The following is a 25,106-nucleotide window of genomic DNA, read 5'->3' as shown; positions in this document are numbered from 1 at the left end:
AGAGGATGGAACAGAGTTGTTCTTTCTTACTAATTAATGGGATGAAATTAATTCAAAAGAACTTCCATCTAAACATCCAGAAGAAGTTCCTGACAGTTAGAGAGGTTTCTCAGTGGAACAGGCTTCCTCAGGAGGTGGTGAGTTCTCCATCTTCGGAGATTTTTAAACAGAGGCTGGATAGCCATCTGACAGAGAGGCTGATTCTGTGAAGGCTCAAGGGGCTGGCAGGTTACACTAGATGAGCGATTGGGATGTGAGTGTCCAGCACAGTGCAGGGGGTTGGACTGGATGGCCCATGAGGTCCTTCCAACTCTATGATTCTATGAAGGCAACACGAAGCTCTGCCATCCTTCCAGGCTGGCTGCAGGCAGAGTCTTCACTTGGAACTTCTGCCTGTAAGAGGTACACTGTCTCTGGGACATGCTCTGCTATTCATAACTTTCAAGAACTGCCTCAATCTAATCATATGTGGAATTTTTCTCATATTGTCTGCAATAATACATGAGAATACTCTATTATAAAGCTAGTTGCAGCTCAGTGTATTTTTCAGGGCTTTGTTCTGCTATATGGTGTATAAAGACTTTATCCCGTGTCTTAGTTTATCATCATTATTTGTTGCGGGGACAGTGCAATAGTAAATTGGCCATGGAAAGGGGGAATGTCAGTGATGCTTGCTTAGGGATGAAAGCAATTGCAGAGATATTAAGCCAAGCAAAAAAATCTTATTTGTATAGGTCAGTGTGTTCACTGTGTTTAAAGTAATGCTGTCACAGAAACACAGGCAGGGAATGCGCACATGGCTGGTATTTAAAAAGCATGGCTAAATTGTCCATTGATTAAACACATTTAATCGTTGCAGAAAACACAATTTGATGATTCCTGGCAAGGTCTGGGTCAGATCAGGTTACCCCTTGTATGAGCTTCATTGCAAAACTGGGGGGTCGGGGTGGCTACAGCAGGGCACAACTTCTCCTTAGGCTTTCATGCTCAGTGCAGTCCAGAATCATTATCCCAGCATTCATTTAATATCACCCCTCTTTGTGATTGCCAAATATTCCACCCAGAGTTCAATTTCCAAGATGAGGTGTGAGACACACCCTCTGACCTGAAAAGCCTCTTTGGCATTTGCAGACTTCCTTCATCAAATTTCCCATCACAAGAGAATTGTCCTTTCCAGAACAACCACAGAAATACCTTCCAGACTTATGCTATCAGAGTATGCCTGGAATTATTAAAAGAGCCAATAAAATAGATTTGAAGAACACCAGTACAACCTATACCTTATGACAATGACTAAGCATACCTGCTTTTCAATAGATATGCATGAGGAAAAGGGAGCATAAATAAAACCAGAGCTATTTTAAAACTGGGGAACTAGAGTGTCTTTGTTTGGCATTTTCTTTTTCCTCCCTCCTAATCATTTTCCTACGCCAGGGGAAACTTCCCACCAGGTACAAATGACCTGTTCCCAATCACAGAAGCAAGTAGGAAGGCAGTCACTGGAGAATGCTTCACGGGTATAATTTTTAAGAACATAAGAATTTACCATACTTAAAACTCTGCATAGAATACAAATGGTGCACCAATCGGGGCAAAGTGTACCCGGTGGCTTTGACTTGGGAGTGTGACTGCTACGTCCTCTTCTCATGGCACCCGAAGCCTTGAATTCTTCAGCATTCCCAAGTCCTCAACAGGAGAAACTGATGCTGGAATATAGTTTTAATATATAAAGCAGTATTAAAAATTTGTCTGTTTAGGATTGCACTGTAGTGTTCGCCTGGTTAACAGGCATGTTCATTAGTGCAACTAAATCAGCAATGTCAGGGATTATTGGAAAGGAAAAATGTTAGAGGTGATTAGAACCTCATATTGATCTTTTCCCCCATTTGATTTAACCTGCTGTTTTTCAACAGTCACTTCTAATAAACCCCTCATGGAGTGAAGCTTAAGCAGGTGGAAAAGCTGCCTGGAAAGAGCATTAAGAATAACTTAAGATACTGGATTTAATTGCAGCCGTCCATGATACTTATGGTGCTGGCCCCTTGATGGAATTTTCAGTATTTAGCCGAAAGCTTGACGGAATGATTAACAAGTGCCTCCTTTTATTAAATATTTTAAATAACTTTCTAATTGTTGGTCTTGCCTTGCCCGTACAGGAAGACTAAGATTTCATATGTTGCTTAATTGGAAAAGCTCCAAGCTTAACAGAAAAAGTTACAGGAAAACTGGCCGCCTATATCCCACTGCTGTGGTGGTAAAGCCTAAGACATTGAATGGCTAAGCTAACAGGGCAGTACAGGACACTAAGTTGTTCAGGAAATCCAACTTCTATTTTCTATTTGGCTGGGCTTAGAACTTCACAAAGGGAGGGGCTCAAAACTGTGAAATGGCATCAAGACTTGGGGAAGTTAAAGGACAGGAACCACCAGCCACATAGCGAGCAAGAGGAACCAGAAAGAAAGGTAAATATGGGTATGGTATTGGGGGTGGGGGTGGGGGGGAGTTAGAGTTTAAAATGAGTTAAACATAGAGGATGTTCTGGAATTTTTTTTACAATGCTTAAGATTCAGAGTGGCTGCATGCTATCAGGTAGAAATACAGGAAGATGATGAAACATAGATGAAAGATTGTTAGGCAGCGTTACAAACCCTCCTTGCCTCATAGCATCTTCCAGATGCTGTTGCAACTATGCCTCATTATAGATTTGGACCTGGATCTGGGAGACCCAAGCTCAAATCCCCCCTAACCACTAAATACACACTCAAACAAGAAGTTACTTCAGTCAGGGCGGTCAATATTCAGTGTACATGCAGCCCCGCAACAGAGCAAATAAAGCCCCCTGAGCCATTTTGGCTCAGGAAAGGGATACAGAGCCAAGACATAGATCCATTCCACATGAGTTAAAAGTAGCAGAAGTCTTACAAATGGTAAACAAATTTGACGTTCCGCATGATGTCGTGAGCAATCTGCAACATTCCTGCAACACTAGCGCTAAAATCGTTTCGTTGTAGCGATTTCTGGGGAATCGGGAAAAGTGGATTCACCCTCAGAAAATCGCTACACTCCTGCCAACAACTTGCAACACTTGCGAAAAAGACATGTGTGATCTCAGTGTAGCAGTTTCAACAAAGTCCCTCCCCCTGGCTCTCTCCTCTGAACTTCCGGCGAAGCGATCACCATTTTTTCCCCCTCGGAGCGGGGAAAGCAACGAACCAGCGAGGCTTCATTCACCCAGTGAGCCTTCTCCAGCTACAGTCCCTCCACAGAAGTGCTTTAAAGCTCCCCTAAGTCCCCAAGCACAACACAGCCCCCTGTTTGCCAGTTCCCTTTAATTTCGGGCAAAAATCGCGCCCGTGCAGGGGGGGGATTTTTTTTTCACTCGGGGGAGCGTGGTAACGATGACTCGCCAGCTCACATGCCAGCTAGATGGGTCCCTACATGGGTCTCTACATTAGGAAGAATCAAGGCGTATTCAATGAAATGTGTGTGTGTGTTTTTTTTAAACCTGTTCTTAAAGGGAAAGGGGCTTTTCAGGAGCATGATAACAACCGCCCATTGGCTGTTCATTTAATTGACGGCCAGGGGCGGGAACAAGCACAGAAAAAATCTCTTCCTTTCTAGCGATTCCTGCAAGACCGGAAACCAGTGGGGAACGAATGAAACGCTACTGGATTCCACTACAAATGAAGGTATGCGGAACGCCGAGATTCCACTATTTAAAATACCATTATTGCTTTGTGACAGCAATTGGCAATACTATTCTCCCCTAACTCCAGAGTCTGCATCTAAATTAGACCCTATGGTATTTGGGAAAGGAAGCTCCCCACAACTGGTCTGTGGGTACAGGGAAAGCAAATTGGATTAGAAGACCCCCCAGATTGTTACGTCACATATAATTTAAGCCTCAGTGAGTCACTGTGACCCAGTTTTTTTCCTGTGAGCCTAAGCTCACAGTGTTGTGGGATTGCTGTGAGAATGAAACTGGAGGTGAACCATGTGCACTACTCTTGAAGAAAGGGCAGGATAAAATTGTACTTTATACATAAAGAAGATCAACAGGCCTGCAGAAGGGACTACATTAAGGAAGGGGCCATGGCTCAGTGGTAGAGGCATGCAGAAGGTGCCAGGTTCATAGGTGCTGTGGAAGACCTCTGCCTGAGACTCCGCAGAGCCACTGCCAGTCTCAGTAGGCAGAAGGGACCTTGATGGACCAAAGGTTGGATTCAGTTTAGGGCACCTTGATGTCTCTGTGTCCATAGCCAACCTGTTAGGAAGCAAGCTTAAGCCTTGGAAAGTTTTACTGCTTGCTTATATACCAGATTATTTACAACTGAGAACTATTCGTTGAATTAAAAGAGGAAAGGATCTTTGCAGGAGCATGAAGTTATTTTTGTGAACAGCTGTTCTTTGATTTTCACACAGCTTTTTAAACTTATCTCTCTTCCAAAGGCATTTTGAGAACTGCCACAAGGCAAACTATCTCCAGTGCATAAATTGCTTTCCTCCTTTTTTTTTTTTAGGTCTTAAGACTGAAAGCTTCCCAATGTGCAACCTCCTGCAAGCATCAACCTATGGACTGAGTTTTATTCAAAGTGTAAGTTTTTGTGTGCATTTCCTCAGACACAATGAAATGGAAATTTACTAGTCTATACTTATAGGCAGAGAGTGAGCAATAAATTCATACACCAGAAAATGAAGGTGTTTAACAGATTCAAGGACCAAACAGGAATAACAAGACAAGTTTATAAGATTATCATTTGTGGGTTCAACTAAGTGAGTGAAATAAATATGTCGAAATTGCAGGCTAATGGACAGATGCATTCCCAGTTGTGTAAGTTTTCATGTGCACTTCCTCAGATTGCATAGATACTTAAATACAGTTGTAACTGAGATGACTAGAGGTAAAGAATGAAGGGGCTTTACTTTAGTATAGAAGAAAGGATTTTGGTAAGCACAACTTTTCTCTAGGAGAAAAGTCCTCTCTACTCCAGTGCCAGCTCTGAGTTCTTAGGGATGGTGGCAGAGTGTGCTACAAATGACTCCATCTCCTTATTGCTACCTACTCCTTTGTGCATGAGATAAACCATAGTAGCTACACTTCCATCTGTCTCCCTCACTTGCTTGAAGGCAGCAGGCAAACTGATAGCAATTGCAGGTGGAAAAAACAGCATTGTGCCTGAGGACTGTAGAAATGAGCAGCAGGTCTCCACTTGGGCATGCACCATGGTAAATGCTCTGTGATGCCAACCCCAAAAATGGCCACGATTTACTCATAATTTACTTTCTAGTGCCACTGAAATGGTCTATGCCCTCTTTGGCACCTGGACAGTAATAGGCAAACATACAACAATCACTTTTTTAAAAAAAATGAGGAAGACCTCAAGATACAGAGAACAAATCATCCTTAGCTTACAGAAAGATCATTATCTTCCAAAGAAGTCTGTATTTTTCCACGGTGGAATATAGATTATGTGCAAAAGTACTTATTCTGAATTGTAGATTACCATAGCCTGATGAAATCCTACTGCCAATCAGGGCCCTCCTACCCCTTGAAAAACATGCAAGACAAATATTATTCAAATAAATCACAAATTCAGATGAGGCTCAGCATAACTTTGCTGATCTTACTGCCCTCCCCCAAAGAAGCCCAGCATCCTGGGCACAAAGCCAAATCTGTAGATTACGCAAACTGCAAACAGATCTGACACTCAGTAAAAGAATGCCCAGTTCCACAGAAGATAAATAGAATACGCTTAAATATCATGAATTGGCTGACTCGGTTCTTGAGTTCCAGAACTCATAAAGGAATGCTGGTAAAGCTATTTGCTCCAAAGGGGGGATGAGATGGTGTTGCCACCATCTTTACCAAGAAGTAACTTTATCGCCAGTAAAATATAACTATATGGCTGCAAGCATCAATAAATCACAATGAGAAGAGCCAACAACAAAACATTTGGTGAGTGGAATCCAAGCAGCTTTTGTCCAGTGGAGGGAAAAGACGGACTTGGCTTCCCAATGATTGTGCTACCGCGAGGGGTTGTGTTGGGTGTCCTGGCTCAGAGGGGAAAGTCTAAACAATCATCTGCCAAAACTCACTATAGACTTAGGTTCATAACTTTTTAACTTGCCCCCATAGACTCTAATGACTCATCTCCCAAGAAGAGCAAATAGGTTTTATGAACCACATGAATGCCTCCAAGACGGGCCTTGACATTCAAAGTAGGTAGGACCAGAAGCCATTCGAAATGACTCCCTCAAATCACTGAATATTGGACTGTAGCTTAAGATATGCCAGCATCAGGGTTTCCAGACTGGTGGACACACACACAGCAATTGCAATTTAATTCCCTTTTGATTTTGTATCACCTGAGAACAGACAGAGTCTATTCTTGCCTGCTGTTCTTCTATAACTATGAAATGGAAAACATTGCACGTTTTACAAATTATATTTAAGTCTACATAACAAACTTAAAAAAAAAACGATTGCATGGGAGCTGCTCATTTGAGTTGGGGAGTTTCTGTGATTTCAGTTGATTACCTACTCTAGATGCGCCCTCAGGGCCTCCCAGTCCTCAGGACCAGCTTTTTGAGCAGCTGCAAAGAACAGGAAAGAAGGGAAATCCATTCTGCAAGTTATGACTCCAGAGCACAGTTCTCAGAGGGTGGAGATAGATTACAAGAATTTTTCCACACTTCAAAAGAGTGCAAAGGACATTTGCCAAATCCAATTGTAAGTTGGGAGCGATTATACTAGTTTCACACAACCTCCAAAACTGAAAAAATATTATTGGTATCCCAGCTGAGAAGACTGACTGCTGAATTACCAGAAGGCAAACATGGCCCTTGTGAGGTCTAAGCTACAGGCACGCCTAGCAACAAGCAAAGGGTAAATATGCCAGTTTATATCTAAACAGGTGGCATCAGTATAGGAGTCAGCAGATTTGGAGAGGTTTAAAAAAAAAAAAACTCTGGCCCATTCCACACAAGGACCAGTGTTGCCAATTGGTTCCTGAAAGCGGAAATGCTATTTTTAAAAGTGCAATCTTGGCATTACGCATACCTGCCTTTGTAGTGGAATCCAGTAGCGTTTCAATCGTTTCCCACAGGTTTCCGGTCTCACAAAAATCGCTAGACAGGAAGCGATTTTTCCTGTGCTTTGTCCCGCCCCTGGCCGTCAGTCAAACGAACAGCCAATGGGCAGTTGTTATCATGCTCTGGAAAGCCCCTTTCCCTTTAAGAAAAGTTTTTTTTTAAAAAAACCATACGTTGCAACGAATATGCGTTAATTTGTTGCAACGGAGAGACCCATCTAGCTGGCAGCTGGCGTGTGAACTGGTGATTCATCGTTGCCACGCTCCCCTGAGTGAAAAGAAACCCCCCACCTGCACGGGCACGATTTTCGGCCGAAAATAAAGGGAGCTTGCAAACGGGACTGTGTTGTGCTTGGGGACTTAGGGGAGCTTTAAAGCACTTCTGTGGAGGGACTATAGCCGGAGAAGCCTCACTGGGTGAATGAAGCCTCACCGGTTCGTTGCTTTCTGCTCGCTCCGAGAAAAATAAAAATGGCGATCACTTCACCAGAAGTTCAGAGGAGAGAGCCAGGGGGAGACACTTTGCTGGAACCACAACAATGGGAACGCACAGGTCTTTTTCACTAGTGTTGCAGATTGTTTGCAAGAGTGTAGCGCTTTTTGGAGGGTGAATCCACTTTTCCTGATTTCCCTTTAAGCGCTACAACGAATTGCTTTTTTTTGCGGAACTGCAAATTAGTAGCGTTTACAATTTGCAAGCCTTTTGCAACATTGAAATCGTGCGGAATGGACCTCTGAAATCACTACATTTATCTGCAGTGATCTCCTTAAAATTTCCATAAAAACACAATACTCAGTGTGAAGAACATAATTGCTACAAAATGGAAATGGCACTTTTTTTTACTTTGGGAGAGGGGAAAAGACAGACCAGAGCACTTGATTAAGCAGACCATGAGAGCCAGACATAATTCTATTAACACACTGTTCTAAAGCCATTTTGTTATAAATTAGTCATCAAATGTGAAGGACAAAATAAGTTCTCCTATACAAGAAGTGTCAATTCATTAACAAAAAAAGCGTAATATCTTTTTTTTTAAATGTCCTTAACTGTAAGCGGTTTCTTTTAAACCCTCCATTGTTCACAAGGTTTTAGAGCTCTTAATACTAAGCAGGAATGCCAATTATAAACCTTGTTAAACAAGACTTGCACCATTACTGGTCCATATCTCTGAGATAAAATAGCTTGATGAAAAGCGGCAATTATTTTTTTAAAAATCAAAAGGCAAAATTAGGAGCAAATTACATCCCTCTCTTTATTTCTCTCTCCTCCTCTCCTCCCCCCTTTTATTAAAAAAATCTCCTATAACTGCAGTAGTCGGGAGAATTTCATTCAAAGAATCTAAAATGAAAGAATGCTAGGGAAGTATAACTGCATAGCAAGCATCTTCATTTTCTACTTTGTTTGCAGGGTGACAGTTTTGAGACAAAGGTATGATTTCAGTTGGCACTATTCATAGTCACTTGTGTGTTGTGTACCATCTTGCATTTAGGTATGATTTGCAGCCTATCCATAGATTCATTGAGCTTATGGCACCCAGTCCAAGCAGCACCCGAGGAGACTCCAGCCCACAGCAAGCACACCCATTCCCATAGGTGGGGGTGCATATTTGCTAAGCCATTCTAATAGTCCTTGTGGCGGGGTGGGCTCATTTGCTCCGACAGTGGCACTGCCAAAGCCTGCACTCAGTTCACTGTTGCAGCTGCACACAACCCATCAGCTGTGAGCACACAAAAGCTTATTCAAAGGAACAACACTCATGTAGGTGGTTTCCTGAAGTAATCTGGGCAGGAACTTACTAGTGGTTACTGTGGTAAGTTGCAAATGAAATTCCGATATCTATATTGGTGTCAAAAAAAAGTAAACACATTTTGGGAGGAAACTATTTGCATTGTGCTATTTGCAGCACAAGCTTTCTAGCCTCTTCTTTAGTCTCCTGAGGTGAAAGGGCTAGCTAATGCTCTCGCCATCTATGGCAGGTTTCATGATGAACCCAGAACGGTTTCACCAATTGGGTGAGAGTTAATTCTTAATACATTTGAAAATTATTTTTAAAAATTTGTGTCATATTACCATGTATGGTTATGCTGACCCGCACCCCCCTCCCGAAATGGCCAATAATGGGCCTGGAGGGGTTAGGAAGGGGGAGGGGCCCTGCTCATACAAATCCTTGCTGGCTGAGGCTCAGAGAGGTAAGTACTCTCATTTTATCTTAACTGGGGGGGGGGGTGCAGAGCAGCATAGGCCTGCTCCAGCCCTGTTTCTACAGGCTCCCAGTACTGTGGGAATGGCCTGATGATATCACATTGGGAGGGAATGTCTGGGTGATGCTACTTCTAGTGACATGTGACTTCCAGGGCTGTGGCAAAAGGTTGTGGCCTGCCTGCTAACATCACTTTGACCGTTTATGCACTGGGAACTTCACTGCCCCAGCTTCCATGCAGGAGCACAAATTGGGGGCGGATGAGAAAAATTAGGAGAGAGATGTTGTGTTTGGCTACATCTCCTGTGGCATCTACTCTCAAAATTCCCAAGGTGTCCACAAGCCATGAAAGGTGGGGGTCTGTTGCGGTTTTCTTCCTCACTGATTTTGCCATAATCACAGAAGAACACAACGTCTTCTTACTACATCCACTGGAAGGGAAAGAGGAAGATGCAGTAGATTCAAGAGGACTGGCCCCCCTCTCTACTTGGCTATGTGTCATGGGGAGTTTTAGTGAGGAAAAACAATTATTTCACTGAGGGAACAGAAGGTGCACTGCTTTTTCCCCTCCTAGGCGGCAGATGTTATGACAGAAGATGCAAGATTCCTCTCAATTTGTTCTTCCCTCAATCAACTACGAGTGGGACATTCTATATAGAGAGACTAACAAAGGAAGCATGAGCAACTGGTTCTCTCGGATCCCATAGAATGGCATTTAATACTGTAAACAAAGCATCTTTTCAAGTCACCCAAATAGGATGGAAATGGATGCACTGTTGCTCCTTCCAAGCTAATGGGAGTATGGACCATAACAAACATGATCTAAACCTAGAGTTGCCAGCTCTCAGTTGGAAAATTCTTGGAGGTTTAGGGAGCACAGCCTGAGAAGGGCAGGATCTGGGCAGGAATGGGAACTCAGCAAGGTATAATGCCATAAAGTCCACCCTCACCACATTCTTCAGGGGAACTGCTATCTGTTGTCTGGAGATCTGTTGTAATTCCACATCTCCAGACCCCACCTGGGCCCAGCTTGGTGTAGTGGTTAGGAGTGCTGGGTGACCTTGGGCTCAACATAGTACTGATAAAACTGCTCTGACCGAGCAGGATTATCAGGGCTCTCTCAGCCTCACCTACCCCACAGGGTGCCTGTTGTGGGGAGAGGAAAGGGAAGGTGACTGTAAGCCACTTTGTGCCTCCTTCAGGGAGTGAAAAGCGGCATATAAGAACCAATTCTTCTTCTTCTTGAAACCCTATCTCAACCTCTTCAGGTTTTTTGTGTGGTTCCATATTTCTTAACTTTAATCATATCTGCATTATTAAATTGGGAAGGCTTCATATGGACAGCCTTAAGGATTGTCTACCAAAAAAAATAAAGAACACATTATACTTAACTGGAAAATGTTGAGAGATGAAACTGTTACCACTCTTCCTCACCCTCTTTTTCAGCTAAACTTTAATGTTTGCTAGCTTGGGGTGTGTGGCTTTATCATGGATGTTTAGGCTGGTAATCTTGTGGAGGGGGAACCCAGTTTTATCAATTGTATTTGGAATTACCAAGTTACAAAAACCACAGCACAGAGGCTATATTCACGTCATAGAACAAATGGTATTAACTCTGCATGGTTTCCATGCTCCTGTGCTTCCCACCCCACTCCCCAGCACACTTATCACTGAAGTTTTCCTGGTTTCAAGTCTTGAATCAGATTCCAGTTTGCTGTGATATCTGAATACAGGTTCTTGGACTAAGTGAAAAATTTGCCCAGATGCCTGCACAGACACATTACAGAAAACTGGAATTTGACCTAAGGCATTTTGAAACCAGGAAGACTTCTGTTGTACTCTCCACACAAGGGGAGTTGGGGCTAGTCATGTGCACAAGCATGGCAGTGAGCAGAGTTGTGTCCACCACAAAGAAGTTTATGTGATGTCTAAACTGAGCCAAAAAGGCGGCACAAATCTAATAAAGCAATGAGACACACAACTGGATTTTAATGAATTCTGCATGATGACTTTTTACTCCTTTCACCCAACATTCGTAGAGGAGCCAAAAATGATCAGACACAGTTTCACCTAAGGTCATCATTAATACATTAAGTATAACGAGTAATGTGTTGGTATGTTAGGTCTGATTCACACATCCCATGAAACTGTCATGTCATGCACAGCCATGCTGATTACAAGGCCAGACTCTATGGAGGGAGGCTATAGCTGAGAGTAAAGTCTCCTCTTTGACCAGAGAAAGTCTCAGGTTCAATCATTCCACATTGACAATTAAAAGGATCACGCAGTAGCTGACAAGAATGACCTACGCCTGCAATCCTGAAAAGCCGCATCTGGTCAAAATAGGTAATACTGACCTTGACAGACAAACAGTCTGATGCAGTCTGAGGAAGCTTTGTATGGAGGAGTCCATTAATCCATACTTGGAAACAAGGAGGTTATTGATACAACCAAGGTCAATTGTAAATAAAATGATGGTCACTCTTCCTGTGGAGCACCTAAAATACATACATACATAACTGTCCAATATGTGTAGCCAGACTGAAATACGCATTTATGCATTGTATCAAGTAATCCTATGACACCAATTTTTCATACTAAGCTTTCCCAGCACATAAGTGATTTGTGCTACTCTAACATGTAGAGCTTTCTTCCTTTAAAAAACAGGTACAGTACATCAAACACACACAGTCAAGTATTTTTGAAGAAATTATCTTTATTATATCTAAGAACTACCATTTAAAAATAATATTAATTTATGTTGCATATTTTCGGACAGTACCATGGGAGTGTAAACTGGGGGGAAAGCACTAAAAGATAGAAGAAGGGGAAATCTAATAAAAAGATGTGAGTGCACAATGTAAATCATATGGGCAAAGTACCATTAAGGGGGGGAAACTTGTTAACAGCTAAAGAACAAGTTATGTCTTTCATTATTTTCAGTTTAAACAAGAACAAGAACAACAAAATCACATGAGTACTTGCACTTGGCTTAGCAAGCCAAGAAAATAATAAAAACCCCTTTAAAAAAGTGCTTAATGATCATACCCAAGAGTAATGACTTTCAGACCTACTTAACGTGAATGCGCTCAAAAAGCCACTGCTTATGAGAGCAAAGCTGTCATTTCGTAGCCCTGGGCACGCACACAAGCTCTCTAAGTATGAATGAAAGATTGCTTTGAGCTGCTCTCCATCATATGATGCCTCAAATCAATGTAATGCTATTAAGAGCAGCAGTTGGATAAAGACAAACATCTCAAAATCTAAATACAAGCAGTACAAAAACAAACATCTTTAAAAACAAACAGTAATAGGCAGCTTGCTCCAACAGTAACATATTGAACAAATAAAAGTTATTCTACCACCCTGATCAACATGAAGGGCATGTTCTGCAACTTGAAATCCTTTCTTATTTGGGCTGAATGCCAAAAACAGTTTAGACCCACACACTTACATTTTAAAGCAGCTTAACCCTGCTGATTCAACAGAATTAACCTGCCATAAATGCTATAATGTCAACTTGAGTGTTTTGTGGATTTCATTAGTAGGCCAAACTAACCACTCAAAATCAGTAAGAGAAATTCTTTTGTTTAAAAGAGACCATACCAAACACCTTGGATTACTCAAATTCCACACTGATGTAGCATCAAGAGACAGAATTGACAAACGCATCAAATGTTCAAGGGTACAAACACTGGCATTTTATTGCCAAATGGGTTTCTACCACCGTTCATTTTGCATTTTAGTAACAGTGGCTTGGCATTAAATTACTGCTACAATATCCAGGAGTAGTTTGGGTGTTATCTACTGATTACTTGAAAGAGACTCCAGAAAGGATTTTGGAATGGAAGTATGGCAACTTCTGTTCTCCTGTGCACAAAAACAACAAAAATTCCTTTACACCAACTGTACAATTTGTACTCCCTGAGTTAATGTAAGGGAACATGACAGAGGTACTGCTCTCTGTCTCAGACTGTGACTACGATAAACAAGTAGCCATAGTTGACTTTCTACAAACATGGCAGCCTGAATGGTACAGAAAGGAAAAACCAGCATTGGGTAATGGTTAATGTTGTACTAGGATCTGGAAGAATCAGGTTTAAATCCCCCCTCTGCCAAGGAAGTTTGCTTTATGACTGAGCCAATTCTTAGCCTCATCTACCTCACAGGGCTGATGTGAATCATAGAGTTGGAAGGGGCCATACAGGCCATCTAGTCCTACCCCCTGCTCAACGCAGGATCAGCCCTAAGCATCCTAAAGCATCCTGAAGGTGACATGGAAGAGAATGAGGTAAGCTACTTTGTGTCCCCACTGTGGAGAAAGGGGGGTATAAACAAAGTAAATTATTTCCTGCTGGAGATAATGTAGAAACAAACACTGCAATTTGAGAAGCAAGAAAAATACTTCCAATATATCCTCAAGCTGGATATTCAGAGTTTAAGAAAAGTCATGGTTCTCTAGCTCTGTTCTCACTTTTCACTCGTTTCCAAGCATCATAAAAAGTACTGGATGTATTGAACCATCCACATAATGCTGTCAGTTTATAATCAGAGAAAGATGGCTTCCAAACAGTCCAGTACTCACATTCCACTTTGCCCGGAAAAACCATGAAGCTCATTGCTCAGTATGCTACCTTGGCCAAGGGTGGTGGGATTAACAGATGTAAGAAACAGCCAATAAAACAGCCAGGAAATACAGATATACAGAAAAGAGCTATTTGGAGGATAGTAGGAAAAAGAAATCCATCCTGTACCAGAATGCAGACATTTTAATGTTGAAACAGGAAGACAAGTTAGCTAACTTGTCTTCCTGTTTCAACATTAAAATGTCTGCTTTCTGGTACAGGATGGATTTCTTTTTCCTACTATTCTCCAAAACATCCTGCAGAAAGGAGAAGAGTAAGGACAAACCTCTGGCTTCACAGCTCTTTCTAGTTCTAACAGGTGCTTTTGGACACAGAAGTTGTAGCTCTAAGAGGGAGAGAAGCCTGAGAAAAAGGAGCATGGTTTGAGACTGGGGAGCCCCTTACCCACCAAGCCATACTCAAACTGCAAGTCTTGCACATACACCCTAGAATACCTCAATCTGTTCTTCAAAGCAACACAGCAGCACTGCAGAACTGGAGAAACTACATACCTGTCCAAGGTGAACGTGCATAGAATCTCTACACATAAGAATTCCCACTGAAATCAATGCCATATTGTGGCCCCCTCAGTTATTCCTCTCATGCAACTGACTCATATGCACAGATTGCACCTCAGAATTCCAAGCCCATATTAAGGTCTAGTAGGTATTTTTAATCAAGACTAATTAACTCTACAGGGGAAAATAGCGCAGCCAGATAAAGTGCTGTCAAATGCTCAGAAGCTCAAGACAGCCATTATATCCCCAATTATAGCAATTGTAAAGTGTACATAGGAATTGTACCAAAATCAGATGAGATTTTTCTCATCACTTAACTGTGTGCTAGTTCACACAGCAGTGTATATTCTACAAGTTTTGTGGCTTGACAATGCCAGATTTGTGCATGCCCAGCCTACCTACTCTCCCACAGAACACACTATTTGACTGAATATTTATTTCTAGTTGTGCCTCGCCCACATGTGACTCACTCACTTCCTTCTTCTGATGGATGGATCATGGTTCATGCAGACAAGACAGATGTGCTACAAATCCTCTCTCACAGCACAGTTTACATGCAAAGCGTAAGGCTGCAGGAGTCCAGGACCTATCCCCTGCAACCTATTATAGATACAACTTATATATTAAGTTTGTGTGCAAAGTTTTCTTGTCTCTTTTTCAACTAACATATGTGACTGAGTGACAGTAAACTGTTATAAAGTTGAAATGGATTCTGAGAATGTTTCAAGGATAAAAACAATAAACCACTCAAGGCAGAGGCCAAATTGAACTTCCTATTTTTTGTGTTTGGTGGCAAAATTTAGTATCTTTAAAAAAAATCATTCCAATATCTAGAAACACACTAAGTTTTCCAGTTTTAGACACAAAGTCTGCGATCTCAGGTTTAAGAATATTTTTATATCTTGTTAAAATGACAGAAAAATCTATGTGCCCATTACTAAAATATTTCTATTTAGAAACATTCAAAACTGTGTGTAAAAACAAAAACAAAGCATTAGAACTTCCCATAAAATATATGTAAACGCATTTATATTGCAGGCCCAACCAATTTTTGGTCCAAGCAATTCAGCATCTTCTGTGATTTCTTTTTTAAAAAACTGAAATTTCCCCCTGGCAATATATACAAAAATAGCAAAATACTGTCTTTATAAATATATTTATACTTTGTATCATGAAATATACAGCCACTTCATAAAATTTAGCTTTGAGAGAGAAAAATAAACCCTGTTAAAATTAAAGAGGGGGGAGTGACAGTTCTTCTGTCAGCGTGGTCCCTCAGTCATTCAACTCATGCAACTCTGACTCCTATCAGTAAAGCTAACTGAACCACAGCTCTTGGGGGGGGGGGGTTGGGCCCCACCACAATACAGTATCAGTATCTCTCCCTCACGGCAAAAAAGCTGCCAAAGCAAAATTCCACAAATTTTACTTGATTCAGTAGTTCTGCTCTCTTATTATTATGCTACCCATAAGGCATTGTAAGCTATAAACATTGTATCAAGGAACTAAGTAGTTTGGTTTGGTTAAAGAACTAAGGTTGTGACCTACAATTTCAGAAATTAGTAACAGTTAAGGCAATACTCCTGATAGTATCTGAAAAAAGTTCTACAAATAAGAACATTACCAAATCAGAAAACCATGAACTTTTTAAGCCTATACATGGAAATTAAAATTATGCTTATCTTGAAAGTTAGAAATGTGTACAGAAAACAAGCAAATATGAAATCAAGACAGACAAAAAACAAACGTATGGATTGGGGGCCTCCTATCCCTTTGGAGGCCATATTGTGTCTTCAGTGGAAAACCTTTGCCCTATTAGTGCATGTAACCAGCAGAGAGTCACAAAGCATTTTAATGGGTTACAATATGCTGAATGCATGGCTAAATTGTAATCATCTCCTTTAGAACAAGCAAGTGTGAACTCTGCTGTGGTTTGCGTTCTGCAGGATCAGTGGCATTTTTCTTGAATGTTCACAAGACTGGCAGTTGACTGGATCCGCTTAGCTAGAAAGAGAAACAAGAGTAGTTGTTGCTTTTAAATCCCACAAACGTAAGGCTTTTGCTTTATTTGTCTGGGCATATGGCAGTCACACAACAGCTCCAGCAACACGACTATTTCCACATGTAAGAAACATCAGAGATATGGGAGGTTATGAATTTGGAGCCAATCTGTACTCAGAAACACATCATGAAGATTTTCCTGAGCCAATTAAATACTATATGGAGTGGTAGCATATTAAAGATTTTTCATCTGGTCCCAGCACATCGTTGAGTCTCAAAAACCTTTCCCAACCTCCCACTCACTGCTCCACACTGTTATGCAGCTAAGACAAATGCAAAGAGTTCTTTAATCCCTTCTGCTGCAGTGCAAAGAGCAGGAGAAGCTTAAACAAAGCTCTTCCCTTACTACACCCTTTACTCCTGTATACTAGGCCAGAATACTGGGATATGGCAACGGATACCTGAGCCACCCAAAGGAGGCTCCAAGTACAGTTCCTGCTATTGTTCACCCCGAGGAGAGAGGAGGCGGCAAAAGAGCCTTTGGCCTAGGTCTTAGCTTACAGTTAGTGGGGGAAAGCAATGTTGCTATACCCGCAAAGGCTCTAGTGAAAATATGATTGTGGGTTGTCCAGCCCTCTTCACTTGTGGCCTGAAGTGCTTAAAAATCCAACTGCCATGTTTGCATCCCAAATCCCCAAGCAGTACGGCTGTCGTGCGTTTGTTAGCTAATGTCCAAAAAAGCCCTTCCCAAAGGGTTCTTGGGCACCATCCATCAGCAATTTCAACAGAAAGCAGAAATGTCTGAGAAATGCTACTCACGGAGAATCAGGATACGCTTTTTCTGCTTTGAGTGAAGAAAGCTACTCAGGTAGAAAATAACAGGCAAAAAGAGAATGAATGAAGAAACAGCAGCCACTGACACTGTGTCACTGAAGGGAACAGAACAATTGAAAGTCCTGCTCCAAAGCCTCCGTGTGATGTTCATCTAAAAAAGGAAGAAACACAGGACGGTTTTGTGGTTAAAAAGCTATTTGCCAGGCAGAACCACATGCAAACACCAACAGGCTCAAGGCTGTCATTCTGCTGCTTTAGCAGTTATGGCTTCATTCGGATCTTATTGTAGCAGCTTTTTTCTGCAAAGCTATACCAAAGAGCTTTCAGGGGACTTACACAGAGGTCTTTTCCATTCTTGCTACCCAAAATAGTTTCAACTGGACATACCAGGGATTGAACCTTGGACCTTCTAAAAGCAGATCATGTTCAGAACCACTGAACTATAGCCACCCTTCTGTAATGATTTTATTGAGATCTGATAGATTAGTGATCCCCAACCTGTGGGCCGCAGACCACATGTGGTCCTTCGACTAATTGGAGGTGGGCCCTGAAGGATGTCTTCCCCCCCCCCCCGGCCCTTTACAACACACTTCGGGTGTCATTGTCTCCCATCACTCCCAGATGGAACTATCTTGTTGCAGAGAAACAAGCTCAGGGTTCCCATTGATTTGTCATTGTCATGAGTTAAAATTTCCATGAAAATAAAATGTTCCTTATGTTCATTGTTGTGGTGTGTCTGTATCTTATTTTGAAGGGATGTTTAAACATTACCATAGCGATCAGAGAGCGTTAGGGCAGTGGTTGAGAGTAGAGGAGTAAACTACCCCCCCCCCCCACCGGGCCTCAGTAAAAGGCGCTGAGTGGTCCCCGGTGATAAAAAGGTTGGGGACCACTGTGATAGATCACAAGGAGAGTCTTTCCTGACTGTCCCGCCAGTCTGTCCCACCTGTCTGGTGAGCACAAGTGATAGGGCCTTATCAGTGGCAACCCTGCAATTATGGAACAACCTCCCCAGGGAGGTGCACTTAGCCCCACACTTCTGATCATGAGGAGGCAATTGACAATAGTTTATTTAGGACTGCATTTTTCTAATTTCATTTTTATTTACAAACTAGAGATTATAAACTGTAACCTTTAAAGTGCTTTTAATAACTTGTTTTATTTATATTCTAAACTGCAAGGGAGAAAATCAGCTAATAAATGTTTTAAACAAATAAATAGCACTCTATTTTGATTGCTGTTTTTATGTCACTTTATTATTATTATTATTATTATTATTAATTAGATTTATTTCACAATATTATTATTATTTCACAATATTACTATTATTTCACAATAGTCCTATCCCCATTAAAATACCCATTAAAAGACTTTAAAAACAATCCCAACATGGCGGAAGCTCTCATTATTCCTATCCCCTGCTATCAGCCCAGCAGGGAGGGTGGGGAGGAGATCTTACTTACTAGGTCCGGGGGGGGGGGGAATGCTGGCACTCATTCGCTGACCCCGGCCTCAACCAAAAACCTGGCGGAAGAGCTCTGTCTTGCAGGCCCTGCGGAAAGCTGGTAAGTCCTGCAGGGCCCGCAGCTCACCCGGGAGCTCATTCCACCAGGTAGGGGCCAGGACCGAAAAGGCCCTGGTCCTGGTCAAGGCCAGGCGTGCTTCTCTAGGGCCAGGAACGATCAGGAGATTCTCCCCCGCTGAGCGTAAAGCCCTGCGGGGGATATAGGGCGGAAGGCGGTCCCTCAGGTATGTGGGTCCCAACCCACGTATAGCCTTAAAGGTCAAAACCAGAACCTTGAACCTGATCCAGGCAGCAATTGGCAACAAATGCAGCTGCCTCAGCACAGGCTGGATATTGGCCCTCCAAGGTGTACCAGTGAGGACCCGAGCAGCTGCGTTTTGCACTAGCTGGAATTTCCAGATCAGAGACAAGGGTAGGCCGGCATAGAGCGAGTTACAGAAATCTATTCTGGAGGTGACTGTCACATGGATCACTGTAGCCAAGTGGTCAGGGGATAGATAGGGCGCTAGTAGTCGGGCCTGGCGAAGATAGAAAAACGCCTGACTCACTACTCTCTTGACCTGAGCCTCCATAGTCAGGGAGGTATCAATGGTCACCCCCAAATTCCTGGCCTGGGGCGCGATGGTAAGTTGCGCTCCTGCCAGGGTGGGTAAGAGTGCTGCCTGGTCCTGCCCTCTGCCTCCCAGCCACAGGACCTCCGTCTTGGAGGGGTTGAGTTTCAGGCGACTCTGAATGCTCGAACCATTCAGTCACTGCTTCCAAACATCTGGCGAATGGTTCCGGGGGGGAGTCCGGGCAGCCGTCCATGAGGAGATAGAGCTGGGTGTCATCAGCGTACTGGTGGCAACCCAATCCAAAACTCAGTACCAGTTGGGCCAGAGGGCGCATAAAGATGTTGAATAACGTGGGGGAGAGGACTGCGCCCTGCGGTACCCCACAAGGGAGTCCATAGGGACGTGAGAACTCTTCCCCCACCACAACCCTCTGGGTCCGGTTCTGGAGAAAGGAGTGTATCCAGCGCAAGGCTGTGCTTCGTATCCCCGTGCCGGCGAGGCGATGGATCAGAAGGTCGTGATCCACGATGTCAAAGGCCGCTGATTGGTCCAAAAGGACCAACACGGTTGACCCACCTCTGTCCAGCTGGCGACGGAGATCATCCAAAAGGGCGACCAACACCGTCTCCACCCCGTGGCCAGGACGGAAGCCCGACTGATATGGATCGAGTGCTTTTTAAATTAACATAATCCACCTTGAGTACTTGTTTGAAAGACAGAGCATTAAAATTCTGAAAATGCCTGCAAGTAAGATAGCATACAGCACTGGGATGGGTGCTGGTACAGCTTGAAAGGAATACTTACTGCATCTTCCACATCAATGCACAAATGAGATTGTTCTTCGGCCTCATGGTTCAGTCTGCTCTCTTGCATCTTCTTGTACAGAGCATTTAGTTTTTTATACGTCACACTGCAGTTCTTGCACACTTGTGTGTAGTTGTTTATAAGACTGGCTTCTTGCTCCTAGACGTAGAACCAGAAATTATATATTTTTACCAGGGTGTGAGTTCAAAGTAAATCTGATTATGATGCATAATCTAGATCAAGACAACAGCATACATGTAAATTGTTCAAGCTGCTTTACTTAGGTAGCCTAATCTGCAGATCATCTTATCTTCATCTTGGAGAAAATGCATTCCTACGTACAACAATAATAAAAATAACAGTTAAAATGGTCACAGACCCTTTCCCACAGCAGATGCTAGGGGCCTTTTCGCACGGGGATCTTTGTTGCAAATTGTTTCCGGAATGAAAAATCGCCATTTAAAATAGTAGAATTTGTTGTTATGCATACCTGCCTTTGTAGTGGAATCAGTTGCGTTTTTTAGCGTTTCCCACAGGCTTCCGGTCTCGGCAGAAATCGCTAGAAAGGAAGCGCTATTGCCAAGCTCGTCCCGCCCCTGGCCGTCAAGCAGCCAATGGGCAGCCGTTAGCATGCTCCCAAACAGCCCCTTTCCCTTTAAGAAAGGTTTAAAAAAAAAAAACCCGACCCATAGCAACGAATCTAGGTAGATTCGTTGCTACGGAGAGACCCATCCAGCTGCCTAATGTGAGCTGTCGTTTGATTGTATGATCGTTTGCACGCTGCCTCGAGTGATAAAAAAAAAATCCCCCCCCCCTCTCACGGGCCCGATTTTCGGCTGAATTTATGTGTAAAAAATAAAGGGACTTTATTTCAGCAAACGGGCTTTTATGTGGTTTATGCTTAGTGACTAAAGGTGAAGGACTGAAGCCAGGGAAGCCTCTAAACAGAAAGAGGCTCGCTGGTGCGTTTATCCCCGCTCGCTCGGAGAAAAACAAATGTCGATCGCTTCGCCGGAAGTTTGGAGGAGAGAGCCAGGGGGAGGGACTTTGAAGAACCAGCAACAATGGTAACGCACAGGTCTTTAGCGCTACTGTTGCAGATTGGTTGCAGGAGTGTATCGCTATCCGGAGGGTGAATCCACTTTTCTGGATTCCCCTGAAAGCGCTACAATGAAGCGCTTTTTGCGGGTCGGTTTCAGGATTGTTGCAGATTGTCTACGACGTCGTGGGTTATGGCAAATTAGTAGCGTTTCCAATTAGCAACCATTGTGCTATTTTGAAGCCATGCGAAATGGCCCTAGGACTAACCCGGCTGAGTTCACCCCATTCAGCCACAGGATCTCATCCTACCTGGGTACAGTCTCTACACAGATACATTAAATGGAGGGGGGGCGGGTCTGTGAAGCCACTAAAACAGTGCCATTTGTACAGCAGCCATTTTGCAATTGTGATATTTTAGGGACAGATATCTAAACAGCCCACTTCAAAAAAGCAGACAGGATGACCGGTTTTTACAGACTACTCATCAGAAACCTACAACTCTGCAAAACCAAACACAGGCTAACCATTACCTCCCCCTGCTGATGATTCACATTCTAAACTAAAAAAGGGAATGGAAGTGACGGTAAGAAGGGGAGGATGATCAAGGACCTACAAATCGAGAAAACGCCTTTGCTGCACTGCTAGTGGAAGTGCCTTGCATGATCTTAAATTGGGTAAGCAGACGAGCAAAGAGGAAGCCAGGCAGAAAAGGCAAGGATGGTGTGTGAGGGATAAATATTACCCTACAGAATACGCTAAACAGAACCTTCCTGAAGAGGCTTATTTGGAGGTCTTTGGGTGAACTTCATTTGTACGTTTTCAAAGCTGCCAATAGATCCATTCCCTCCACAACTTGTGCTATTCTCTTCATTTACCTCCTGCTGACAACACTTATTATTCAATAGCTATTGACTATTCCAGCATAAATGCAAAACATTTGCGCTAATGACTGTACATCAACAATAGGTGGTTTGTTTTGGTGTTACAGAAGCCATCACAACAGCACATTTTAACATTTGATACTTTGATCAACAAAAGGGAAAGGGGAATAAGATCTGCATGCAAATTATCTATGTCTTTCCATTATCAGGAACATGTTTGTAGACACCAAGTTGCTGCTAGGATCATTTTATACACACACACACACAATTCTGAAAGGTAAACAACATTAACAATAAATATTTGGCATAATAAGCACTTGATGTATTAAAGACATTTACTGGCTAGTCATTTTTACAGGAAAAAGTACTGTATTTCCAAGGAGTCTAACACTAAGGTACATCAGTCTGATGAAACTGTGGTACATATTTATATATTTAGTTAAAACCACAATGCAACTGATTTTCATTAGTTACGCCACTGATTCTCCCCTAACCATCCCCATCTACCAAGGTGAATGGCAAAACACTTTGTAAAGGAATCAAGAATTCCTAAGTCCTCTACAATATGAATCCAAGATTGGATGGTTCCAAGATCTGGAATGTGAAGAATTATGCTGAGCTGCAGACTCTCCAGAATAAGTTCTTTAAAGTTTATTATCTCTACTACCTGGCACCACTTCTTAGAGCAATGGCTGTACTTCCATCTCTTGCTGCTTATGCCTGTGTGTTCTACAGGACAGTTTATAGAGGGACAAAACAACATCTGTCTAAACTAATTTTTAGAACAACTTTAAAAAGTAACACTCCTGTGAAGAGAGTGAACATATCACCATCCTACTTGAGGTACACCATGAGAGGTTCTAAAACCTTACATTTGTAAACTGATTTAGACAGAATGCTATTATTTATGCTATGAATTTTACAACTACAAACTTCTCCATATTGCATAGGCTACATAAAGAGGATTATAACAGAATAACCCAGCTATTCACACCTGAGCCTGGGTAAATGGGGTCCCAAGCCTGGGTAAATGGGGAGGGTTAAGAAAAGACCCGCCAACCTACCTTGTAAAAAAAAATGCCAAGAAAATCCTAAATCTCAATCCTAATCCTAAATCTCAAACAATTTTGATATGGTGCCTAACGGTGAGCCCCTCAGGACAGAAGGTACCCAACAAGAGACTGGCGAGGAGCAAGGGCCTGCAGCAAGTAGCCCTGGATTTTATGACGTGCCTGAGGCAAATCCAGTAGGAACCCCAGGTGCAGAGGCTGCCAATGGTGAAAGCAAGGGTCTGTACTTTACAAAGAAGCACTGAAGAGCAACTTGGAATGTTAGAGGACTAACTCAAGGAAAATTGGAAACTGTCAAAAGAGAAATGATCAGGTTGAACATTGACCTCCTTGGCATCAGTGAACTAGGGGGTTGGACTAGATGGCCTGTATGGCCCCTTCCAACTCTATGATTCTACATTGAACAGATGATGGTTTCTTTCAATTGGAGGATTTTACCAGCTACTATTCAGGACACAACTCCATAAGAAGGAACGGCGTGACTTTCATTGCAAGCAAACAATTCTCGAGTAGTGGAAAGGTTTTCAACAATCAATGATCAAATCATGACATGCAGCTGACGATGGTCGCCCCCCAGAACTGTTACTGGCTAAAATCCAAACAAAACACAGCAATATCAAGAAAACATTGGGGTTAAGGAAGTTTGATGTACCCTATATACTCGCATATAAGCCGAGGCACCTAATTTTACCACAAAACCTGGGCAAACTTATTGACTTGCATATAAGCCGAGGGTAGGAAATGCTCCATCATCACAGGCTCTCCCATCCAGCCTTCTCCCACAACAAATACAAAAAAGTCAAGAGGATGAATAGCTGCTGGTTTTTGTTACCCCACTTTTCACTAACCAAAGGACTCTCAAAGCAGCTTACAACTGTCTTCCCTTCCTCTTGATGCCAGACCCCCTGAGAGAGCTCTGACAGAACTGCTCTGTGAGAACAGTTCTGGCAGGAGAACCAAACAGTGCCCCCCAGGCCAGCAAACAGAGTAGAACAACAGTACCCGAAGTAGAACAACAGTACCCTACAACAAGTACAACACCTACCAAACTGGGAGAATGGACAACTCTAACTACAACTGCAGTGCCCCCCCAGAACAAAACACTGAAATAAAGAACTGTAAAACTGAACACTGACAGAAAGAACTGTAAAAATCAACTTTTAAAAGAAACACAAGTCAGAGCAAGCTCAGCTTGCAGTACACATTTGGAAAAGGCAATGCAACAACTGGCTGGCTGGAGAAGGCTTTTATTTCAATTACTGTATATACCCGCGTATAAGCCAACGAGGGCTTTTTCAGTGTGAAAAAGGTGCTGAAAAACTAGGCTTATATCCGAGTATATAGGGTAAATAAAATTCCGCCCAGATATGCAATGGAGGTGAAAAATCAATTTCAACTACTGGATGCAATAGAGAAGATTTCTAATGAACTGTGGCAGGAAATTCAATCAACTGTTAAACACATACCACACAAGAAGTCAGATAAAAGATCAAAATAGCTTTCACATGAAACTATAAAAATACTGAATGTAGAAAAGCAGCAAAAGCTGCAGGCAAAGCAAGAAAGGAAGCAAGAAAATTAAATGCAGATTTTCAAAGGGCAGCAAGAATAGATACCAAAGCTTATTGGAATCAGAAATTGATACAGATGGGGAACTCGAGGCCTGTTGGCCGTCTTTGGGGATGAGGTTTGATGGCTTCAGACAACTCTTGTTATCCAAAGTGGACAAGTTGCTGTGGTCGGTGAGGGCAACCACTTGTCTCCTTGATCTCTGTCTGTCTTGGTTGCTCAAAGAGAGTGGCCAGTGGATCGGGGGCCAGCTCACGGATATTATTAACCTCTCCCTGCCTACTGGGGAGTTTTGTGAGCAGCTGAAAGGGGCAGTGGTTCACCCTCTCCTTAGGAAACCAATGCGGGATCCGCAGAATCTGGCCAGCCAGTCTCGCATCTCGTATTCCTTG

At 42.7% G+C, this 25,106-nt stretch overlaps 1 protein-coding gene across 1 annotated transcript in view; it reads right to left on the bottom strand.

Moving 5' to 3' along the window:
* Positions 1–11,274: 11,274 nt before the first annotated feature.
* OSTM1 (osteoclastogenesis associated transmembrane protein 1) overlaps positions 11,275–25,106 on the bottom strand; it is a 28,335-nt gene continuing 14,503 nt past the window's right edge. The window contains exons 4-6 of the mRNA XM_077302626.1: positions 20,154–20,312; positions 17,256–17,421; positions 11,275–16,439 (exon numbers count right to left, since the gene is read on the bottom strand). Coding sequence (XP_077158741.1) covers positions 16,384–16,439; positions 17,256–17,421; positions 20,154–20,312 — 381 coding nt within the window. The 3' untranslated portion in view covers positions 11,275–16,383. The remainder of the gene's footprint in view (positions 16,440–17,255; positions 17,422–20,153; positions 20,313–25,106) is intronic.

This window comes from Paroedura picta, chromosome 1 (genome assembly GCF_049243985.1).
Source record: "Paroedura picta isolate Pp20150507F chromosome 1, Ppicta_v3.0, whole genome shotgun sequence".
Classification (NCBI taxonomy): Eukaryota; Metazoa; Chordata; class Lepidosauria; order Squamata; family Gekkonidae; genus Paroedura; species Paroedura picta.
This window is presented reverse-complemented; position numbering and strand designations above follow the sequence as displayed.